The 22,569-nt window shown below is 41.6% G+C and overlaps 2 protein-coding genes across 5 annotated transcripts in view; one reads left to right on the top strand and one right to left on the bottom strand.

The window, feature by feature from the left end:
- Positions 1-3,634, top strand: part of LOC141049384 (bile salt export pump-like) — a 127,643-nt gene extending 124,009 nt beyond the window's left edge. For both annotated transcript variants that reach the window (XM_073545806.1, XM_073545804.1), the window contains exon 28: positions 2,102-3,634. In XM_073545806.1, coding sequence (XP_073401907.1) covers positions 2,102-2,302 — 201 coding nt within the window. In that variant the 3' untranslated portion in view covers positions 2,303-3,634. The remainder of the gene's footprint in view (positions 1-2,101) is intronic.
- Positions 3,635-4,739: 1,105 nt separating this feature from the next.
- On the bottom strand, positions 4,740-22,189 carry DHRS9 (dehydrogenase/reductase 9). Of its 3 annotated transcripts, none has more exons than XM_073545808.1 (6): positions 21,958-22,189; positions 17,455-17,657; positions 9,954-10,290; positions 6,788-7,046; positions 6,166-6,329; positions 4,740-5,032 (listed from the first exon to the last, which is right to left on the bottom strand). In XM_073545808.1, the coding sequence occupies exons 3-6, from the start codon at positions 10,261-10,263 to the stop codon at positions 4,815-4,817; spliced, it is 951 nt and encodes a 316-aa protein (XP_073401909.1). In that variant the 5' UTR covers positions 10,264-10,290; positions 17,455-17,657; positions 21,958-22,189; the 3' UTR covers positions 4,740-4,814. The 3 variants fall into 3 exon arrangements, with proteins under 3 accessions (XP_073401909.1, XP_073401910.1, XP_073401908.1); XM_073545809.1 differs by having other exon boundaries at positions 17,455-17,621; XM_073545807.1 differs by lacking the exon at positions 17,455-17,657 and having other exon boundaries at positions 21,958-22,182.
- Positions 22,190-22,569: the final 380 nt, after the last annotated feature.

The following is a 22,569-nucleotide window of genomic DNA, read 5'->3' as shown; positions in this document are numbered from 1 at the left end:
TCTGGAGTATGACTCCAATCAAAGGACACTGCAAGAGATCCCGACTGGGAGCGGTGTCCAGCGTTTACAAGAACTGTTGAAAGTTTTAATGTGAAGTATTTGATAATGATGTGTCTTATGAGAGTATTGGTAACTAGGAAAAGGCTTTTATATAGAATTAGGAATGTTTTGACAGAGAGATGAGAGAATTTGAATAAAGAATAAAGAATTGGAAATGTAGGTGATGAACCAGGCACCATGGTTGTCACTCAGAGTTAAAAGAAAGTAGAAAATGTGCGCTAATGTAAAGATGGAAAGAAATGTGTTGATGAAGAATACTGAAGTGATAGTGAGTAACAGACAATAGCACTTTGAATTACGTATTGTATTAAAAAAAATTGCACTTTTGACTTAAGATTTTAGATAGTTAATTAAGAATTGTTTGCAACAATCAAGAATGAGTGCCTCCCACATTGGGAAGTTTAGTATAAGAAATGTTTGTTTAGCATTACAAAAAAATGTTGTATGTTCCTGTGCTGTCAACTTTGTTTGCCTTGCAGCCCGCGGACATGCTGTGTTTAACGGAGGGGTATGTGGCACCCCTGAGGCTCAGTCGCCACAGAGGTACTGCACCTCCTCCTGAGGTGTGGTGCCCCACCATCCAGGTAAGTTGGAGGCTCCTGACCACGCTCCAACACTCGCACTCCACACAACAGAGTAGTTCAGCAAAGCCACATTGCGGCTCCCTGCTTGGAGTGTAGCAGAGCACCTTTGGTGGCTCCCTGCTTGGAACACGAAACGTGCTGGGAGGCGGGTGGAGTTGAGAATACATAAAAGAGCGGGAATGTTTAGGATTACAGGTCAGTCTGGGAGAGGAAGCCACTCAGAGAGAAGTGAGGAAAGAAGATCCCTGAGAGAGGGATGGAGGAAGGAGGTGCTGCAGCAGACCTCAGTGACCTGGGTCTGCTGGCACGGGAAAGGAAAGAAGGAGAAAGACATTGAACTGAAACCTGATCTTCCATAAGAGAGAGAGATTAGAACGGAACGAAGGAGTAAAAGGGAACGGAGGACGTGGGTTAGGAGAGAACCCTGCCTAGAAGTTCTAAGCACAAGGCCGAGGCCCGGTCCCCGAGGTTGTATGGATGCTAATGGTCCTGCAGCAGTCACCGGTGGAGTAGTGGGCTGTAAATGCACTACTCCCATCTAAGACTTGGGGGCACAACAGCAACTTGGATAGTGAGCCGGGACTCAGGAGTGAGGAGTCCCCGAAGCAGGCTACAGCTGTCTGCCGTACAAGTAGAGTTCTTGGGAACATCTGTCAGGAGGAACTCCAGTGTAACTCAGTGCTAGGAGATCTTCACACTTAAAGGTGCTATAGAGGAGACGTTCAGAAAGGCACATGTTGGCGGAGCGTTGGAAGGGAGCATTCCATCTTGCCTGGAGCTTGACTGAGTCCCGGACCCGGAGGACACGGCATGAAGGCAGGCACCTGTGTGTACTACAGACTGTGAGTAAAGCTTTGGAACTGCAAGCCCTGGTGTCCTCCATTCATTCTTGCGCCAACGCATCCAACCCCGCTACATCTGGGTACCAGTTTCTACACCGCTTGTGCCTCTACTCTAACTCCACATATACACTGCCCTGGGGCTATAGCTTCACCTGTGGGGAGCTTCACCATCTTGGCTGCAACACACCATCAGCCCCAGAGGATCTGCAAGCAGCGTCGGCCCAACATCCCTCTTGCCGAACACCTCAGGTGGCATCACGAACTATTCCATTAACTACATTCCACCATTCAAACTCCCCCTATTAATTGGGCGCCCAGGGCCACGGACCGGGTCACCGCTGCTGTGACACATCCCGCCGACACCGGCCTGGTACCGAGTACCCCACGGCCCTGGGAGGGCGACCCATAGGCAGCGGACTCTGTGTTCAGATAGACAGTGGACTCTGCTCAGATAGGCAGTGGACTGTGTGCTCAATTAGAATTGGACTCTGTATTCAGATCGGCAGTGGATTCTGTGTTCAGATCAGCAGTGGACTCTGTATATTGTTGTACAGTCCACCAGGCCAATTACAATAACACTTTTCTTTAACATGTGTTTCTTGTTTTATTTTCTAGACTGTACAGCAAGCGCTGGATGAAGCCAGACAAGGTCGTACCTGCATTGCCATCGCTCATCGATTATCCACCATTCAAAACTGTGACATAATCGCTGTGATGGCACAAGGCACTATCATTGAACAGGGAACTCATGAGCAACTTATGTCTCGGAAAGGAGCCTATTATAAACTGGTCACTACAGGGGCACCAATAAGTTAGATACCACCAGTTGTACATTCCAGCTTGTACCTCGAAAGAGGTTGTCAACTTTATCTTTATTTTAACAAATATGTCTGGGACATGATATTGTGGCACTTGTTAGTATAGAAGTATTATAGATTCTCCTCCTTCTTCACAGACTGCACAGAACTCTGTCCTTTTCTCAAAATGGCTGCTGATGGAGGAGCTCGAAACCAGACCTGTCCATCAGCCTCCAACTACAATGCATCATTCCCATGTACAGTGTTTTTTAATTGGAAAAGTCTGATGGACGGGGTCTGGTCACGTAATCCTCCATCAGCAGCTGTTTGGAGAACACTAATGCTAAGTAGTTTAGAAGGAAGGCTACACTAACAAAGCTAAACATCTAATACTTATTAAAGCAAATCTTCCAAAATTTCTTTTGGGAAAATTTGCTCTAATCAGTCACCAGATTGGACTCAGCCGGGATCAAAAGTGGCCTGAAAAGATGTTTTTTATACTCTATTATTATAATTATTATAAAGCATACATAACTAACAGATGGGACACTAGGGGTCAAAAATAATAAATACAATTACCTGTCCTTACTTGGCCTTCTCAGTTGCTCCCCGGTCCTGGAAACTTCCGATGCTCGCGGTCACAGGCGCAATGACACATATCACTGACATCAATGACATACATCGCCCCACATCGGGACTACGAGGTCCTCTGCCCCGGAAGAATTAATTACCTGCTTGGAAGAGCGCAATGTTGCGGCGTAGGTGGCGTAAAGAGAAAGGTGAGGGCTTAGAATAGATGTTTTTGAGAGCTGAGAAGGGATAATCTCTAGGATTCGTGCAAATTGAATTCGGAGCAAATTCGATTTGTTACAGATGGATTAGTCCATCTCTAATTAGTATGTATCAAATCATGTCTTCATTACATTTGTTAAAGTAAAGTGGACGATGCCTGTAACTTCATTTAGTCTGTATACAGTATTTCTGTATCGTTATGTATCTTCTTACTGCAATCAGTAGGAATATTGCGTTTACGGTAATTTATTTAGCAAAAGCATCTGGCTGTGCACATTGTTTAACTGTAACAGTAGGATGTTGCCTCATTTCCACAGTATCCTTGGTGTATTGCGTTATGCTCGTGATGACATATGCTGCAATAAGTGGCTCTCCGGCAGTTGTGTATGTTGGGAGTTGTAGTTTCTGAGCATCTGGCAGCCCACAAGTTGTCATTCACTAATGTATAATGTGTTGGATTTCCCGGAGTGCAGCACTTTACAGCGGAATTATTTATTCTCTATCCTTTTATACTGCGGCTCGTGTACAGTTGTCATTAAATTAGATCATTATATCAATACCTGCTGTTTGCTTCTTGTGTTGTTTTCTGCCTGGCTGCGACTATTCATTGGCTGTATTATCATTTTGAAGGCCATGATCCCAACTGGTAAATGTTCAAGCTGTTGACCTGTACGTCCACAATACTTTATACTGCAGCTTTGAATATCCTAACTTGCTGCTGTTTAGAACAACGAACTCATAACGGGAAGGCAATGCATTGAGCACTCATTACAAGCATTGTGGAGAACTTTTATGAGCAAAGGAACCTCCAGTAACAAAAAGAAGGTAATACGTTTGCACAGTATATAGGAATAATGAAAATATATGGCTGAGCGAAAATCCAAAAAACACCCAAAATATCTGTAACATACTGATCAAAAGATAAGGCCTATCCATATGTCCAAGAGAGGCTCTTAACTAGGGATGAATGGACCCGTGGAAGTTTGGGCTCCTGAACCCGACCCAAACTTTATTCCAATGTTTGGTTACCAGAACTTGAACCAGAACCCGAATCCCATTAAATACAAAGGGGACCCGGACTTTTGAGCTTGGAAATTCTCTCTCTCTGCAACAGACATAAGGTACCGTTACATTTAGCGATGCACCAGCGATTCCGACAACAATACGACCCGGTCAGGATTGCTGGTGCATCGCTAAATGGTCGCTAGTAAGCTGCCAAACAGGCAGTTCTCACCAGCGATAGCAGCAGCGGTCGGGGTCGTCACTTACCTGTCACACGCAGCGAGGGTGAAGTCTTCCGCCCCCGTCCATGGAGTCGCTCGTCGGTGCCAGCAGGAAGCCAACGACGAGAAATGGACCAGGACGATTTCGCGCGATCAGCGATATCCAGCGGGGAACCGGGTCGGAGGTAAGTGTCACATGTAGCAAGATCGCTACCGATATCGCTGTTGCGTCACAAAATCGGTGATGCTTTAGCGATATCGCTATATGTGAAGGGGCCTTTACCCCATAACTCCGAACATTGCGATGGACTTCTGGGAGAAGTTCACGTTTGGCGTTTAGCACCGGACTGTAACTGTCCAGTACGAACCCCAAATTTTTAAGTTCAGGTTTGCTTAACTCTACTCTTAACCCCATATGTGCCATATAAAATAATACAAAACTAATTTTAGATTGTTTATTTTAATATATTTATAATTATTGGTATTTTCTTAATTGATACAATATTTCCTTGTTGTTCACCCCGTTGTGGGTATTTTGACCTTATTTTTCAGAATGACATAGTCTTGTATGAATGATGGCATATAAGATAGTGGCATCCAGAGGAAAGTAGCATCGGTGCCAACACTGTATCGCGTCCTTGGGTGTAGACTGGTCAGAGCGTGTTCCATGCACCGTACGACCAAAGACAGGTCGCTGTTTCGGACATAGTTTAATTTTTGTTTCATTGCTGCATCTGAAAATTAGAGCAAATATTATAAATATACCAAATATATAGACATACTGTATTAACCTTCTAAATACGTAGACACTAAAGCTAAAAATCCATTTTAGCAAATGGGGAAACTAAAAGGGACTAAAAATTGCACGATTGGTCTTGATTCCAGACTGAACTCTAAAAGGAGGTTTGAGATGGGACAAGCTCCCTCTGAGATAAAGTAGCCTCATCCCCAATGGTAATGGTAGGTATGGTACTAATTAAGGAACGTGCCTCTGACTGTGGAGCCCATATGAGTAAAGCTAAATAAAAACAGTTCAGTGCCCAATTCCCCCCTCTCACCACTCCCCCAGGTGATGCACTAATTGGGATGCCCAGCTGTCCAATGGGTTTAAAGGGGAAGGGTCCTACAGCCACACCTACAGGGGTTAACTTCAGGTGCCCATATCAGTAATTTCCTTTTTCCTCCAGCTGACCCCTGGAAGCTTTTCTTATTAATAAACTGTGACTGACCTGTTTCAACCCATCTAGCCCTGGCTGTGTTTCATTACGGGACTGGTGGAATGGGGGAAGGCACTGTTTTTGACACATGGGTCTCCACAGTCTATTCACATCAAGTAATATGAGGAGATGGCGGAAAGTTCAAAATGCATGCCATATTACCCTATCAATATTTTATATTTCATCTTTTGGTTTGTGGATTAATATGGGACAAAGCATAATCAAAGAAGAAATGGATGAGAAAACACATGTTCCAAGAATTTATTGTTTCCTTTACTTTTATCTTTAGCCTACCCTTAAACAGCATGTTTTAGGAGGATTTAGGCCCCAAAATAGCCATCAACACATAATCCAAGAACTTTGAAGGAGTTATGAAACAGGGGACTTGGCAATTTTCAGATGTCCAATAGAAATTAATGGAGAGACCAAACCATATATGCTCCTCTATTCCCGACAGCACACGTTTGCCACCGTTCTCGAGATAGATGTACTGTTTATGCCGCATCTATCTGACATTTATAGCATATTCTATTGACTTGCCATAAATGTTCCATATGGAACAAATCCTTTAATGGTTTATTTTGGGTTCCTAAGAAAACATTGTACAAAGAAAATATCAAAAAGTGTCTGTAAAAATAACAGCACATTACCTATTTGTACGTAGTTTTCTCCGTATTCATCTTGAATGGTCTTTGGAAGCTTTTTCCAGATAGTCATGCGTTGTTCTAACACACGTTTTGGATCAGATAATGGAGTTTTAAAAAGTCCAGGCTCAATACAAGAAACTTTAACTCCAAAAGATTTCATATCTCGCCTTAAAAAAAGAACATTCAGATGATTAAAGATCAGAAAACAAAAAAGTAAAATAAAGTCATGTTTTCCAAGATCAATATTTTCACATTTTAGCTCCGAATTGCTACTACAGTGAAATTAACATAAAGTTTTAGGATAAAGGGGTTGTCTAATTAGGACAATCCATGTCCATGCATACTCTTAGCCGGATCGGAATACCACTGCAATCAATGGCTGCTACCTGGAAAGACTCAGCATCTGCCCATATAAATGATATGCTTGGTCAAGGAAAGAGTATATGTTTATGGGGAAGTACGAGATGATCTTGTGTTGGAAGAAGAACTTGCCTGATTGCTGGAGATCTTCCACTGAAGAACAATCGGGAGGCCCCATATATATGACAGTGCAAACCGATAGAAGTGGTGTAGACGACTTTTATGTACAGAAATTTACATTAAATCTAAGGTGAATTCAACTTACCTTAAACTGTCATTAAATCCTTCAACTCCAAATTTAGATGAAAAATATCCTCCTCCACTTGCTGCGACTCTCCCACCGACACTAGATACATTGATAATCCTCCCTTTAGCTTTCTTGATCAAGGGTAGCACAGATAACGTGACGTGTATTAATCCTACTAAATTCACTTCAATTGGTGCCCTTACATCATCAACTGTGAGCCAATCAATTGGAGCCAAAGTTCCCATTATTCCCGCATTGTTCACTAGCCCCCAAAGACCTAAAAAAAAATAAAATGGTCAATCGTCAATAAATTCATTAAAAATGTTCAAACAATTGGGTAATTTCCAATTTACCGCAATTACCATCAGCATACTGTGCGACACAATAGAATATCTGATCCCATGGAATCATTACATATTGTAGCAGCGTCAATTAACACAGTTTTCTATAAATATAAATTTATCGTATAAATGCAAATGTCCTACACCTGTCTGATATACATTGGCTCTGATTCATCACTTGCATTTTTTTAAGTCATTTTTTTGTCTCGTCTTTATTTCTCTGCGTTGGCGAATTTAGCGCCCAGTTCATTAAAATGGTGACGTTTGATAAATTTGGTTCAAATCCTAATATATCTTTTTTGCTATTTAGTTTAATTTGAGACATTTTTGAGTAAAATGTCATACGACTCATTCAGTAAGCTTTAAAATGTCAAATTTTAATCTTCAATGGTGGCAAAAAATGGACAGATTTTGTACTCCATTACAGTACTGGAGTACAAACGCACAAAAAGTAAGTGAGAAATCATGAATTAGCTGAAAATATCTTAAAGGGAACTTGTCATGTGAAAAAACACTATTAACTTGCAGATATGGGGTCAATCTGCAGGTTGATAGTGTCCTGAAGCTGTGCTGACGCCGTGCTAAAAACCTTGCTGACGGGAGTTAATTAACTTTATTCCTCCCTGCAGCCTCAGGCTTTCAGTCATAGAAGCGCAGCTTCAGTCACCACTTAGCACATAGTGAGTACAACCACTATTGCCAGAACTAGCCAAGCGCCATAGAAAGGCGATAATGTTTAATCTTGGGAAAATCCCTTTAACTGATAGACTGGAGGGCAAATCCCAAGTAGAGGAGAGGATAATCTATGCACTATTGTTTGGGCTCAGGATATATACCAACATGTTCTCATTTAATGACACGAAACAAATATCTTAACATTGAAAAGGATTTGAAAAACTAGGCCTCATTTTTCAAAACTGTGTGAAAGATAGATCGTCTTCGTGGCTCATAGCAACCAATCAGAGCTCATCTTTCATTTTTAAAAGAGCTCTGGGAAAATGAAAGGTGAACTGTGATTGGTTGCCAAGGACAGCAAGAGACTTGCTCTATAGACAGTTATTAATTGTAAAGATGGGATCAAACAGAAGTCTTTAGAAAATATTTTAAAGTGAATTTTGCTTCAAAAAACACACAAAAAAAAGCTCCAAATAGTCTTTGAATTAGCTTCCAAATGATGTTTGTGGTAAATATAAAGAAAACTTGAAGAAATAACAGCATAATGGCATTATGTGCATGTTTCTTCATTAAAATCAATAAAAAAGTTTATCCAAAAAGTATTTGAAGCTGTTTTTGACATGGAATTTGGAGCTGAATGGACTTTGAAATTATCATCAAAAGCTCTGTGTGCACAAAACCTAAGGAGGGAGACCCTCAACTTCAGGGGTCTATTTCTTAATTGTGTAGCAAAGAAGGTTCTAAGTTATAGTCCCCCCTGGTGATAAAAGCAGCAAAAAAAGAGGACACCATTTTGATTTTCTCCATTGGACACTATTTCCTCTATGCCACTTCCCAGTTATAGACTAGACTACCTTGTGTCCATCAGAGAAAAATCTCATTCTCCAAGATTACTTCAAAACTTTTGACACTTCATAGTAACATGTCAGCAGTATTAATTGTGTGTCCTGAAGCTGAATTCCCACTGATTACTGAAACAAAAGGCCAGAATCCTTCAGCTGAGCAATGAGTCCCTTCATTAGGCCAGGATCACACATGCGAGAAACTCGGATGAGTCTTGCATCTTTATACCCGGCACTGCCACCGCCACTTGGGAGTGGAGCGCGCAGCTGCATGTATTGCTATGCGGCCGCACGCTCCGATCCGAGTGCCGGTGGCAGTGCCGGGTAACATGCGAGACTCGGCCGTGTTTCTCGCATGTGTGATCCCGGCCTCACTGATCTCTCCTTGGAGAGAAAGCAGAGTGGTGCATAGGCTCATAAAAAAAATCTATGGGTTCGATTTATCAAAACAGGCGTAGTGCACTTAATGAATTTGGTGCCTTTTCTGAGTAGCATGCGTCTCCGTGCGCTGCGCTAGAAATGCTTCTCCAGGCAGGGACTGGAGGAGCATTTCAAGCACACAAAACACTTTGGATGATTTTTAAGGGTTGAGTACGACAACCCCTCATCCTGTTCTGGCTCCTCCCGAGCTCCGCTGATTTATCCCGATGTGAAAATGCCAAAATACACAACTCCCTATTGTTCAAAATGTTATGACTTTTCAAGGCTACTCCAGTGCTCCCTCCATGTAGACTGGTGTAGAAAATAACAGTCTTAGGCTTCTTTCGTAAATCACTTTAAAGATTTACAACATTTTTGCGCAGTTTGTATCTGGTGCAGGATGGGGTCAGAATTGGGTTGTAATGACACATCACGTCTAATTTATGATGAGCTGGGATGTACCCTAAACCAGAAATTTTACTCCAGGCACTGAAGATTTGTGCTAATGCACAAACATCTCTTAAAGAATCAGGAGCATCTGAAAAATGATGTGCGCCTTACTGCAAATCTTACACCCGTCAGGGTCTGGAGTAAGATTTTCTGGGAAGATACACCTCTCAATGACGGTGTGTCTGACTCGATAACACTCCCTTATCAAGACTGGTGTGACCAACTCCAATCTTGTTGATTTGAGGCCTCAATGATTCGGGACCTATGAGTCTGAAAGCTGCTACCCTCATTACTTTAAAGGGAGCCAAGAAGAGCTGATCATAGCCAAAGTGTTACGTTGGTGACCTGTGCACATCTGACCCCCCATTTTAGTGCTTGATGGCTGGCCTCCAAACCTAGACCCTCACCAATCAAAACTTCTAAAATATACAACTCTAGGTATCTGGACTAACTTGCCTTTTTCTCCAACTTCATTTTTCACCCACTTAGCGACTTTCTTTACATTGTCTTCATCAGTCACATCCAATAAAATGATCTTAACGTGTGACGTTTCTCGCTTTAAAGCCGCTGCTCCAGATTCAGTAAGGCAAGTTGCCAGAACTCTGAATCCTTTCTTGTCAAATGTGTGGGCAGCAAAATTCCCGAAGCCAGTGTCACATCCGGTGATCATGACATATCTGCCTTCAATGCTGCTAATTTTTAGACAATCCCGTATTTTCCACCACAGATAAAGGAGAACGCCACAACCAAGCACATACAAAAGCATCTTCTCACGTGTCTTCGTTACAGTGTCCTACAATACAAGAGGGGTGGGATAATTTAGGGGGGAATTACATTACAACGCTGAGACACATACATTATAATATATATATATATATATATAGTTTTAAACAGATGGTTAGGACATCAGCTCAGTGAACGAACTACTACAGAGTTATTTATGGCTGTACACCCCTAGAAGCTGCTGTATTATACAGGGCTGCATTAAAATACTACTTTTTGTGCTTAATGTGACCTGTCTGCAAGATTTACTTCTATAATGTATCACCAGAGCTTTATCATCCCACTAGTTGCCTTTTGAATCATGCCCTTGGTATAGTCAAGTGTTGCAGCAATTAATAAAAAATCAAAGTTTAATATCTCTGCATGCCATATTTAAATAACCCCGACTAGTCAATAAGGCACCGGCTCATCTAGAACAGGCAATCCAAAAGCCAAAAACAATTGATGCTTCCATTATTTTAACTCTGGATACATGTGCCCAGAATATTATGATTTTAATAGTCATCATTATATAGTTCACATTTAATGCAGCTGACTTTGTATCAGAACTATGGGCTGTAGACATATCAATTATAGTCTTAATAATTTATGATCATTTTCCAGTTTGTTTGTAAAAAAAAATGTTGGCTGCCCGTGACTTTTTCATAAGCTGTCCAGAAAAAAAATGAAAATGAAACAGAAATTAAACTTTGCTTTTTGACAAATGTTGCAACAATTGGCTTTGCTAAAAGGATGATTGGAACCAAAGAACATCTTTGTGCCCAATTCTTCATTTACGATTTATGAGTTACTTTTACTATTTTGTCTTGCAGTATTTGCTGACGTTTTGGAGCCAAATACTTCAAAATGGCGTGCCTGCTTCATGAATTTGGTGCAAAGCCAAATGTGCTCTTTATATTTGTCTTTAACCAATCCTTCAAAAATGTAAAAAAAATGCACCAAATTGAAAACTCCTCCAGAAACCTTACTTCAGGCATGAACTGGAATGAGATGTTGTTAGAATCTGTTCAGTTTGTGACTATCAGCCATTTTCTTGTAGTATTCTGGATGCTGGTCTTTTTCCCCTGGTGCTGGGTTTGTCTTGGGTCAGGTAATTTTATCACCCTTTATTAACCTACACCTGTCTCCCATTCCTTGATGGACAACAGTGTTAATCCGCTTGAAGTCTCGCTTGGAGCCTTACTTTGCCTTCTGTGTGTTTAATGAGTGCAGTGCTGCCTTCTCTTTGTTTTCTATTAGGAGGTGACCTGTTTTTGTACCCAGTACCCAGTCCTTAGATCTTTCAGGGACCCCCTTCCCCCTACCTATAGGTGTTCGCTTGAGATTAACCTAGGATGGTCGGTGGGTCTATTCACAAGGAATGGGTCACCCACTCCAACGTAGGGTATCAGCCTAGTCGCGGTGCAGGGTCAGTTTTCCCCCGTCCTACCCTAGTCCTGTCCTGCAGTACCGTAACAGTTTGTCCAGCCCAAGAAAGTATAAAAAAAAAAAAAAAAAAACACTCCTGGATTTCTGCAATATGAACAGCTTTCAAGATCTCGCCCAACGCCTGCGACGGTTAACGTTGGAAATTTCCGGCTTACAACAGCACGTGAGTAATTGCCCAGGAATCCGCCCGGAAGAGCCTAAGGTGAGTTTACCGGAATGTTTTTCTGGTAAACGGCAGGAATTTTTTTCGTTTAAAAATGCATATTTACTTTATTTTCGGCTTAGACCCAGGTCTTCAGGGGCCGAATTACAGCATGTGAGGATTATTATGTCCTTATTGTGAGGTGAGCCGCAAGTTTGGGCATTTTCATTGCGTCCAGATGACCCTTGTTTGATGTCAGTAGAAACGTTTTTTTCTGCTATGGGGTTAATCTATGACAATCCGGATCGGGTCGCTACAGCCGAGGCTAAACTCAGACGGCTGAAACAGGGTTCTGGTGACGTTGAGTGATATTGTATCCAGTTCAGACAATGGTCTGCAGAAGTCAGCTGGAATGATCCAGCACTCAAAAGTGATTTTTTAGCAGGTCTGAATTACAGGGTTAAAGACTTACTCATTGCATACCCTGCACCTGTGCTACACTTGAGGCTGCAATGCAGTTAGCCGTCAGGGTGGATAGAAGATTGAGAGACAGGCAGAATGAGGAGAAGGCTTCACTTCTGCTGGGTCCTGGCTCTCAAGAGACCCCAGTGGACTATGGGGAACTGATGCAACTTGGAGCAATGTCCTCTCGTTCCCAGGAAAGGGAGAGAAGGTTCTCTGAGGGGCTATGCCTTTTTTGTGGTAAGACTGGCCATTTTATCAAGCAATTTGAAGGTAGCATAAATCAGGAAAATAAAAAAAAAGGCTCAGAGTAACCCTACAGTTTGTATTGCATTTTTACAGTCCGCAGGAGTTTCTTTTTCTGGTAGTTCTATCTGTCATGGTCATACTATGGATTTTCAAGTGATGGTGGACTGTGGGTCTGCACTGAATTTGATCGATCAACAATTTCTAGACAAGTATAAGATTGAGTCTGTACCTTTGTCATCTCCTTTTCCTGTAATGGCGATTGATAACACCCTGTTAGAGCATGGGTGCGTTTCTCGAAAGGTCTCCGGGCTTCAACTCACTGTGAATATGGAGCACCAGGAATCTTTAAATTTGTTTGTACTTGATAAATTGCCTTTTCCAGTTGTCCTGGGGTTACCCTGGTTAAAAATGCACAATCCTGTACTGGACTGGTCATCAAATACGATAAGATCCTGGGATCAGGGGTGTTATGGGAAATGTTGTGATGTACACATCGCTGCTGTGGTGAAAAATGAGCTACCTGAAGCCATTCAGGAATTCTGGAATGTATTTTCTGAAGTTGAGTCACAAGCTCTACCACCGCATAGAGATTACGATTGCGCTATTGAGTTCGTCCCAGGTGCTTCTCTCCCTAAGAGTTGTTTATTTAATCTGACGATTCCCGAGGGGGAGGCCTTAAAGGAATACCTGCAGACTAGTCTGCTGCAGGTCATATAAGACCCTCCAAGTCCCCTGTGGCTGTGGGATTCTTTTTTGTCAAAAAGAAAGATGGGGTCTTAGGCCGTGTCTGGATTCCAGGGAGATTAATAAGGTCACTGTGCGCAATCTTTACCCCTTGCCGCTTATTGCGGATTTGTTTAACCAATTTGTTGGAGCCAAGTGTTTCTCCAAGATTGATCTCTGTGGGGCATATAATTTGCTGCGGATTAAAGAAGGCGATGAATGGAAGGCAGCCTTTAATACCCCAGAAGGTCATTTTGAGTGTCTAGTAATGCCTTTCAGCCTTACAAATGCTCCGGAGTCCTTTCAAAATTTCATCAACGACATTGTGAGGCCGTTGAACGGTAGGAGTGTTATCGTTTATTTGGAAGATATTTTGATCTACTCGCCCGATTTGGAGTCGCATTGGCAGAGAGTCTGCAAGGTTCTGCAGATTCTGGGAGAAAACAGACTCTTTGCTAAACTGGAGAAATGCGAGTTTGCGGTGCAGAAAATTAGCTTTATCGGGTACATTGTTTCCAGTGATGAGTTTAAGATGGACCCTTTGAAGGTTTAGGCGGTATTGGAGTGGCCTAGACCTGAATGCTTGAAGTCAATTCAGAAATTCTTGGGGTTTGCAAATTATTACAGAAAATTCATAAAGAATTTTTCTGTTATCGCCAAACCCCTTACTGATCTGACTAAAAAGGGTGCTAATACTGTCCAATGGTCCCCTGAGGCTGTTAAAGCCTTTGAGCATCTCAAGGAGAAGTTTAGCTCTGCTCCTGTTTTGATCCAGACAGACGAGACTAAGCCCTTTCTGGTAGAGGTGGATGCCTCATCAGTAGGAGTGGGGGCTGTTCTGTCACAGGATGGAGAGGAAGGGGTACATCCATGTGCGTTCTTTTCTAAGAAATTTTCGGAGGCGGAGCTCAACTACGATGTTGGGAACCGAGAATTGCTGGCTATGAAGCTTGCATTTGAGCATTGGTGACATTTTTTGGAGGGAGCTAGACATCCTATACAAGTCTTTACTGATCATAACAATCTGATCTATCTGGATGCTGTTAAATGTTTGAATGCTCGTCAAGCTAGGTGGGCATTGTTTTTTGCCCGTTTCCATTTCTCTGTGACATATATCCCTGGGATAAAGAATGTTAAAGCTGATGCTTTGTCTCGAAGCTTCTCCCCAGTGGCTAATACTGAAAAGGAGGAATCTATTCTGCAGAAAGGGGTGGTGGTGGCAGCTTTAGGTTCTGAGTTGGAAATAGCATTCTTAAAGTCCAGGATGCAGCACCATCCAACACTCCGTATGGGATATTATTTGTGCCTAAAGCCCTGAGGAGAGCTTTGCTTGCGGAATGTCATGAGTCTTGTTTGGCGGGTCATCCAAGGATTGCCGAAACAAGAAAGTCAATCGGTCGGCATTTCTGGTGGCTGGGGTGGCTAAGAGAAATCGTCAAGTGGGTGCGAGATCACTGCTGAGTCACAAGTTACCCACATGTCGCTTGTTACCCGCGTGTCGCCGGTGCTGATCGCTGGTTTAGCTGCCTGTTTGGCAGCTCACCAGCGATCATGTAGCAACACACCAGCGATCCTGACAAGGTCATATTGTTGTCGGGATTGCTGGTGACGGGGCCCTTAGTTTCTGTTTTCAGTTTGTTTCTGCAGCCTTCTCTTTGTTTTCTATTAGGAGGTGACCCGTTTTTGTACCCAGTCCTTAGATCTTTCATGGATCCCCTTCCCCCTATCTATAGGTCTTCGCTTGAGATTAATCTAGGATCGTCGGTGGGTTTATTCACAAGGAATAGGTCGCCCACTCCATCGTAGGGTATCAGCCTAGTTGCAGTGCAGGGTCATTTTTCCCCCCTCCTACCTTAGTCCTGTGCTGCAGTACTGTAACAGATGTGCCCCAAGAATGTAACATTTGGTAAAAATGAATCTGTCAAACATCTGTTCATGTAAAGGTGTCAAGTAAAAAATAAAAAAAGACTTAAAAAAGAAAAACTACTTACAAAGTGGCACAAAACGTATAGAGAATAAGGTACGAACGTCACTAAAAAGGAGCAAATTACTCCAGAAAAGTGGGGAATACTGATATGTTTGCATATCAACATATCAGTTTTTTGGTGAGAAAAGCCCTTCAGGGTACAACTTGGGCCAAATTGTTAAAGTTAGCAAATGACAGATTTGCACCCACTGTAAATTCAATAGCTTTCCTATTAGTTTTTTTGGAGCATAGTTTTATAGTTGCAGTTCTGGGTATAAATAAGTAATTAACGACAAAAGGTGCAAGTATTGGATGAAGACCACTGAACCAACTCGTACAGCATGAGCGGTAATCCAGAATCTAGCGTCCTTTTCTAAAGGGGTCCATCCAGTGAGAAAAGACTTGGTAAAAATTGGAAATCTATTTCAGTCCATGTGTTTCTGTAGATTTTAAGGGATTATCAAAGCCAAAATGTATCTCCTATTCAAAGGATATGAGATAAATATATGATCATGAGGGTCTGACCGCTAAGACTCTCACGAATCCCAAGAAAACCGGTTTAATGTTTCCTGTGTGATTGGAGTTGACCATCACTTGCACAGACAGTGCATGGAGAGGCAGTCATGCATGTGCTTTAATTTTACATTCACGCAGAGGATTAGGGATTAGGGACCCAGTTCTAGAGATTGGTGGGCCCATATTGACCCCTTCAAAGAAAATTTGCCATAAAAAATGACCTACTGCTTAAATCAAGTTTTAAAGTTTAAAGAATGTTTGAAAATTTTATAGTAATTTTTTTTCATCGCAAATTGTGCATTAAGAAAATAAAAAATTTTGCAATTTTCACACCTGCCACTTGGGTTGTTCCAACACTATAATAATAATAATAATAAATTATATTTTTATAGCGCCGACATATTCCGCAGCACTTTACATTTCAGAGGGGATTTGTACAGACAATAGACATTACAGCATAACAATAATCACATACAGTAGATTATAACAAATAGCAAGAGGAAAGAGGGCCCTGCTCGCAAGCTTACAGTCTATGAGGAAAGAGGTAGACACAAAAGGTGGGTGGTAACAGTTGCCCTGATTGTATGGACCAGCCATAATGTTAGGTGTGTGACAGTACGGACACAGAGGGCTAATGGATGCATAAAGCATGTGCGAACATGATACTGGGAACCTGGTTATGGTAAAACTTTTGGCTGTGCCACACAGGGATAGATTAGGTTAATGTGTTGAGGCGATAGGCCAGTCTGAATAAATGCGTTTTCAGGGCACGCTTAAAATTGTGGGGATTGGGGACTAATCGTATTGACCTGGGAAGTGCATTCCAAAGAATTGGCGCGGCACGTGTAAAGTCTTGGAGACGGGAGTGGAAGGTTCTGACTATTGAGGATGCTAACCTCAGGTCATCAGCAGAACGGAGGGCGCGGGTAGGGTGGTATACTGAAACAAGGGAGGAGATGTAAGGTGGTGCTGAGCTATGGAGGGCTTTGTGGGTGAGGGTAATAAGTTTATACTGAATTCTGGAGTGGATGGGTAGCCAGTGTAATGACTGGCACAAGGTAGAGGCATCGGTGTAACGATTGGTGAGGAATATGATCCTGGCTCCAGCATTCAAGACAGATTGGAGAGGGGAGAGTTTGGTAAGAGGGAGACCGATTAGAAGAGAGTTACAATAGTCGAGACGAGAATGAATAAGAGAAACAGTAAGAGTTTTTGCAGAGTCAAAAGTAAGAAAAGGTCGAATTCTAGAAATGTTTTTGAGGTGCAGATGACAAGAGCGAGCCAGTGATCGAATGTGGGGGGCAAAGGAAAGCTTGGAATCAAGTATGACCCCAAGACAGCGGGCCTGACACTAGATAAAGTCTGATCCTATCTTTTACATTTAAGCATCTAATGAGTGTGTGCAAAAGGTCATTGTGAAGGGAGGGGGAAGCAAGGAGAGAGAGCACGTATTATGCATCACATATTATAAATGGTGGGTTCTGCGGTATCTGTGTTGTAGAAAAATGTTACCTTACCTATCACTATAATCCTGTCTACGATGATAATAAGGCTACTGAAAAGTCTTCTGTAAAAAAAAAAGGCTAAAATAGCCCCAGGAGCCAGTGTGAAGATTTCTATTTTTTAATACAGATTGTGATATGAAAGAAAATATTATCAAAAAGATTAAAATAAATGAAAAAGAATACCTGATTTAAACAAGAGACAATTTTCTGATGATAAATTCCCACTAAGAAACAATACAATGGCTATGGTACAGTATTGCAAGTGATGTGACTCGGCTCCAATAGGGTTGCAGTTTGTGGGGGCCCCAGATAACGTCTTGTCTCATTTGAAAACGAGTTCCTGCTTTTGGCTAAGAAGTAAGTTACGTAAAGATGTACAACGTTTTCTAAAAATAAAGAAGGTATGTTGTGTAATACCGCAGATTTCCCTTCAGTGATGAAAAAGACATGTTACAAGTCCAGCCCAAATTGCATAATAAGATATATAAAGCGATAGTTTCAGCACTGTAGTACTATGGGAAGTATGATATATAATACTATATCTCTATGATTCCCATGATTTGCAATCTGTTGATCCTGAACTTCTGATAACCGGCACTTGCTTCCAGCGCAAATCTGCAAAGCAAACTGGTATTAAGAAAAGCAGAATACTCCATAACTGCAGAGTGTACGCCTCCTTTGGCATTAACATCAGGAAAAAAAAACATGCACCAAGAGCTTCATGGCATAAGTTTCCAAAGCACAATGTCAAGTGTTGGATGGAGTCCTGTAAAGCTGCCAAAACTGGACTCTGGGCAATGGAAATGTGTTCTTTGCAGTGATGGATCACACTTCTCCATATGGCATTTGGTTGATGAGTTTGGGTTTGGCGAATGCCAGGAGAACATTACCTACTTGACTGCATTTTGTCAGATGTAAAGTTTGGTGAAGGAGAGATAATGTTATGGGCTGTTTTTCAGTGATTGGCTTAGAACCCTCAGTTCCAGGGAAGGGAAATCTTAAAGGGAATCTGTCACCTCATTTTTGGCATATGAGATGCGGCCACCGCCATCAGGGGCTTATCTACAGCATTCTGTAATGTAACCTGAAAGAGAAGAAAAACGAGTTAGATTATACTCACCCCGGGGTCCGGTCCTGTCCGATGGGTGTCGCGGTCCGGTCCGGTGCCTCCCATCTTCTAGCGATGACATCCTCCTTCTTACTTCTGCCGCGGCTCCTGCACAGGTGTACTTTATCTGCCCTGTTGAGGGCAGAGTACTGCAGTGCACAGGTGCCGGGAAATGTCAGAAAATTTTGTGCTTCAAACATGAATATTGACCCAATGCACAAAGGAAGGTCCATCAAGACATGGTTGGGGAGTTTGGTGTGAAAAAATATGACTGACCGCACAGAGACCTGACCTCATCCCCATCCAACAGCTTTGTAAGAAACTGGAATGGAGATTGTGAGCCATGTCCTCCATCATCAGTGTCTGACTTCACAAATGCTCTTCTGGATGAAGGGGCAAAAATTCCCACCACACCTCCAAAATATTAAAAGATCTTCAAAGTAGAGTAGGAGCTGTTATGACTGCAAAGAAGGAACCAACTCCATATTAATATCTATGGAATCAGAATGGGATGTAATAAAAACGCCTATATACAGTGCCTTGCAAAAGTATTCGGCCCCCTGGAAGTTTTCAAAGTTTTCCCACATATCATGCTTCAAACATAAAGATACCAAATGTAATTTTTTGGTGAAGAATCAGCAACAAGTGGAACACAATTGTGAAGTTGAAGGAAATTTATTGGTTATTTTAAATTTTGGTGGAAATGCAAAAACTGAAAAGTGGGGCATGCAATATTATTCGGCCCCTTTACTTTCAGTGCAGCAAACTCACTCCAAAAGTTCATTGTGGATCTCTGAATGATCCAATGTTGTCCTAAATGACTAATGATGATAAATATAATCCACCTGTGTGTAATTAAGTCTCCGTATAAATGCACCTGCTCTGTGATAGTCTCAGGGTTCTGTTTGAAGCACAGAGAGCATCATGAAGACCAAGGAACACAACAGGCAGGTCCGTGATACTATTGTGGAGAAGTTTAAAGCCAGATTTGGATACAAAATGATTTCCAAAACTTTAAACATCCCAAGGAGCACTGTGCAAGCGATCATATTGAAATGGAAGGAGTATCATACCACTGCAAATCTACCAAGACCCCGCCGTCCCTCTAAACTTTCATCTCAAACAAGGAGAAGACTAATCAGAGATGCAGCCAAGAGGCCCATGATCACTCTGGATGAACTGCAGAGATCTACAGCTGAGGTGGGACAGTCTGTCCATAGGACAACAATCAGTCGTACACTGCACAAATCTGGCCTTTATGGAAGAGTGGCAAGAAGAAAACTATTTCTTAAAGATATCCATAAAAAGTGTTGTTTCAAGCCACCTGGGAGACACAACAAACATGTGGAAGAAGGTGCACTGGTCAGATGAAACCAAAATCAAACTTTTTGGCAACAATGATAAACAATGTGTTTGGTGTAAAGGCAACACAGCTCATCACCCTGAACACACCATCCCCACTGTCAAACATGGTGGTGGCAGCATCATGGTTTGGGCCTGGTTTTATGCAGCAGGGACAGGGAAGATGGTTACAATTGATGGGAAGATGGATGGAGCCAAATACAGGACCATTCTTGAAGAAAATCTGTTGGAGTCTGCAAAAGACCTGAGACTGGGATGGAGATTTGTCTTCCAACAAGACAATGATCCCAAACATAAAGCAAAATCTACAATGGAATGGTTCACAAATAAACGTATCCAGGTGTCAGAATGGCCAAGTCAAAGTCCAGACCTGAATCTAATCGAGAATCTGTGGAAAGAGCTGAAAACTGCTGTTCACAAACGATCTCCATCAAACCTCACTGAGCTCAAGCTGTTTACCCAGGAAGAATGGGCAAGAATTTCAGTCTCTCGATGTACAAACTGGTACAGACATACCCCAAGCGACTTGCAACTGTAATCGCAGCAAAAGGTGGTGCAACAAAGTATTACAGTTGTGGCCAAAAGTATTGACACCCCTGCAATTCTGTCAGATAATACTCAGTTTCTTCCTGAAAATGATTGCAAACACAAATTCTTTGGTATTATTATCTTCATTTAATTTGTCTTAAATGAAAAAGCACAAAAGAGAATGAAGCAAAAAGCAAAACATTGATCATTTCACGCAAAACTCCAAAAATGCACCAGACAAAAGTATTGGCACCCTCAGCCTAATACTTGGTTGCACAACCTTTAGCCAAAATAACTGCGACCAACCACTTCCGGTAACCATCAATGAGTCTCTTACAATGCTCTGCTGGAATTTTAGACCATTCTTCTTTGGCAAACTGCTCCAGGTCCCTGATATTTGAAGGGTGCCTTCTCCAAACTGCCATTTTTAGATCTCTCCACAAGTGTTCTATAGAATTCAGGTCTGGACTCATTGCTGGCCACCTTAGAAGTCTCCAGTGCTTTCTCTCAAACCATTTTCTAGTGCTTTTTGAAGTATGTTTTGGGTCATTGTCCTGCTGGAAGACCCATGACCTCTGAGGGAGACCCAGCTTTCTCACACTGGGCCCTACATTATGCTGCAAAATTTGTTGGTAGTCTTCAGACTTCATAATGCCATGCACACGGTCAAGCAGTCCAGTGCCAGAGGCAGCAAAGCAACCCCAAAACATCAGGGAACCTCCGCCATGTTTGACTGTAGGGACCGTGTTCTTTTCTTTGAATGCCTCTTTTTTTCTCCTGCAAACTCTGTTGATGCCTTTGCCCAAAAAGCTCTACTTTTGTCTCATCTGACCAGAGAACATTCTTCCAAAGCGTTTTAGGCTTTTTCAGGTAAGTTTTGGCAAACTCCAGCCTGGCTTTTTTAAGTCTCGGGGTAAGAAGTGGGGTCTTCTTGGGTCTTTAATCCATGTCAACTGGCTGCAAGTGTAATTTAGTTATTGCCAACACCTGTTAGGTGCCACAGGTAAGTTACAGGTGCTGTTAATTACACAAATTAGAGAAGCATCACATGATTTTTCGAACAGTGCCAATACTTTTGTCCAACCTCTTTTTTATGTTTGGTGTGGAATTATATCCAATTTGGCTTTAGGACAATTCTTTTGTGTTTTTTCATTTAAGACAAATTAAATGAAGATAATAATGACAAAGAATTTGTGTTTGCAATCATTTTCAGGAACAAACTGAGTATTAGCTGACAGAATTACAGGGGTGTCAATACTTTTGGCCACAACTGTAAGTAAAAGGGGACGAATAATATTGCATGCAAATTTAAAATAACCAATACATTTTGTTCAACTTCACAATTGTGTCCCACTTGTTTTTGATTCTTCACCAAAAGTTTACATTTGGTATCTTTGTTTGAAGCATGATATGTGGGAAAAGTTCCAGGGGGCAGAAAAGCAAGGCACTGTATGTAAGGAGGAGGTGTCCCAGTACTTTTAACCATATTGTAGATGGATGGATAGATAGATAGATAGACAGATACTGTAGATAGATAGATAGATAGATAGATAGATAGATAGATAGATAGATAGATAGATAGATAGATAGATAGATAGATAGATAGATAATGATTATACATAACAGTTTACTTTGGGGCATTGCTATAAATATTCATCCAGTATATACAGTATATTATGAATACTCACATGTGGTTACAGATAACGTACAGCAGACAAGTTCTCCTCTCTGCAGGCAACTTCCTTTTACTTTTGTGGAAGTAGTAGACTCGCTTTATATCTCTGTGTTACACAAACTGTTAAACCTTAGGTCAAGACAAGGTGTGATTATTATGCATCATAACAGTTACTAACACCGGCACTGCCCAAAAATCATCACAGACTATTTATGTCTATGCAAATGACTGACTTTCCTAATCAATATTTCCTCCTTATTATTTATATACTGTTTATACAGTTCTGGCAAAAATTAAGAGACCACTTCCAAATGTTCAGTTTGTCTGATTTTTCTCTTTATAGGTATATTTTTGAGTAAAATGTAAATTGTTCTTTTAGTCTGCAAACTTCTGACAACATGTCTCCGAATTTCCAAGCAATAAATTTTTTTTTTTCTCAAAAGGAAAAATGGTCAAAATTAAAAAAAACAAAAAAAAACAGTGCTTTCAGACCTCAAATAATGCAAAGAAAACAAGTTTATAATCATTTAGAAACAACAATACTAATGTTTTAACTCAGGAAGAGTTCAGAAACTAATATTTTGTGGAATAACCATGATTTTTAATCACAGCTTTCATGTATCTT

This window comes from Dendrobates tinctorius, unplaced genomic scaffold, assembly GCF_039654945.1.
Source record: "Dendrobates tinctorius isolate UK_male_01 unplaced genomic scaffold, ASM3965494v1 ptg000143l, whole genome shotgun sequence".
NCBI classification, from domain to species: domain Eukaryota; kingdom Metazoa; phylum Chordata; class Amphibia; order Anura; family Dendrobatidae; genus Dendrobates; species Dendrobates tinctorius.
The sequence above is the reverse complement of the archived record's forward strand: the minus strand, read 5'-3'. Positions and strand labels throughout refer to the sequence as shown.

Coding starts and splice junctions, on each gene's coding strand:
- DHRS9 (XM_073545808.1), bottom strand. CDS start 10,263: ATGCTTTTGTATGTGCTTGGTTGTGGCGTTCTCCTTTATCTGTGGTGG. Junction 6,330..6,787: donor GGATTTAATGACAGTTTAAG/GTAAGTTGAATT, acceptor TCTTTTTTTAAG/GCGAGATATGAAATCTTTTG. Junction 5,033..6,165: donor AGAAAACTACGTACAAATAG/GTAATGTGCTGT, acceptor TCTAATTTTCAG/ATGCAGCAATGAAACAAAAA.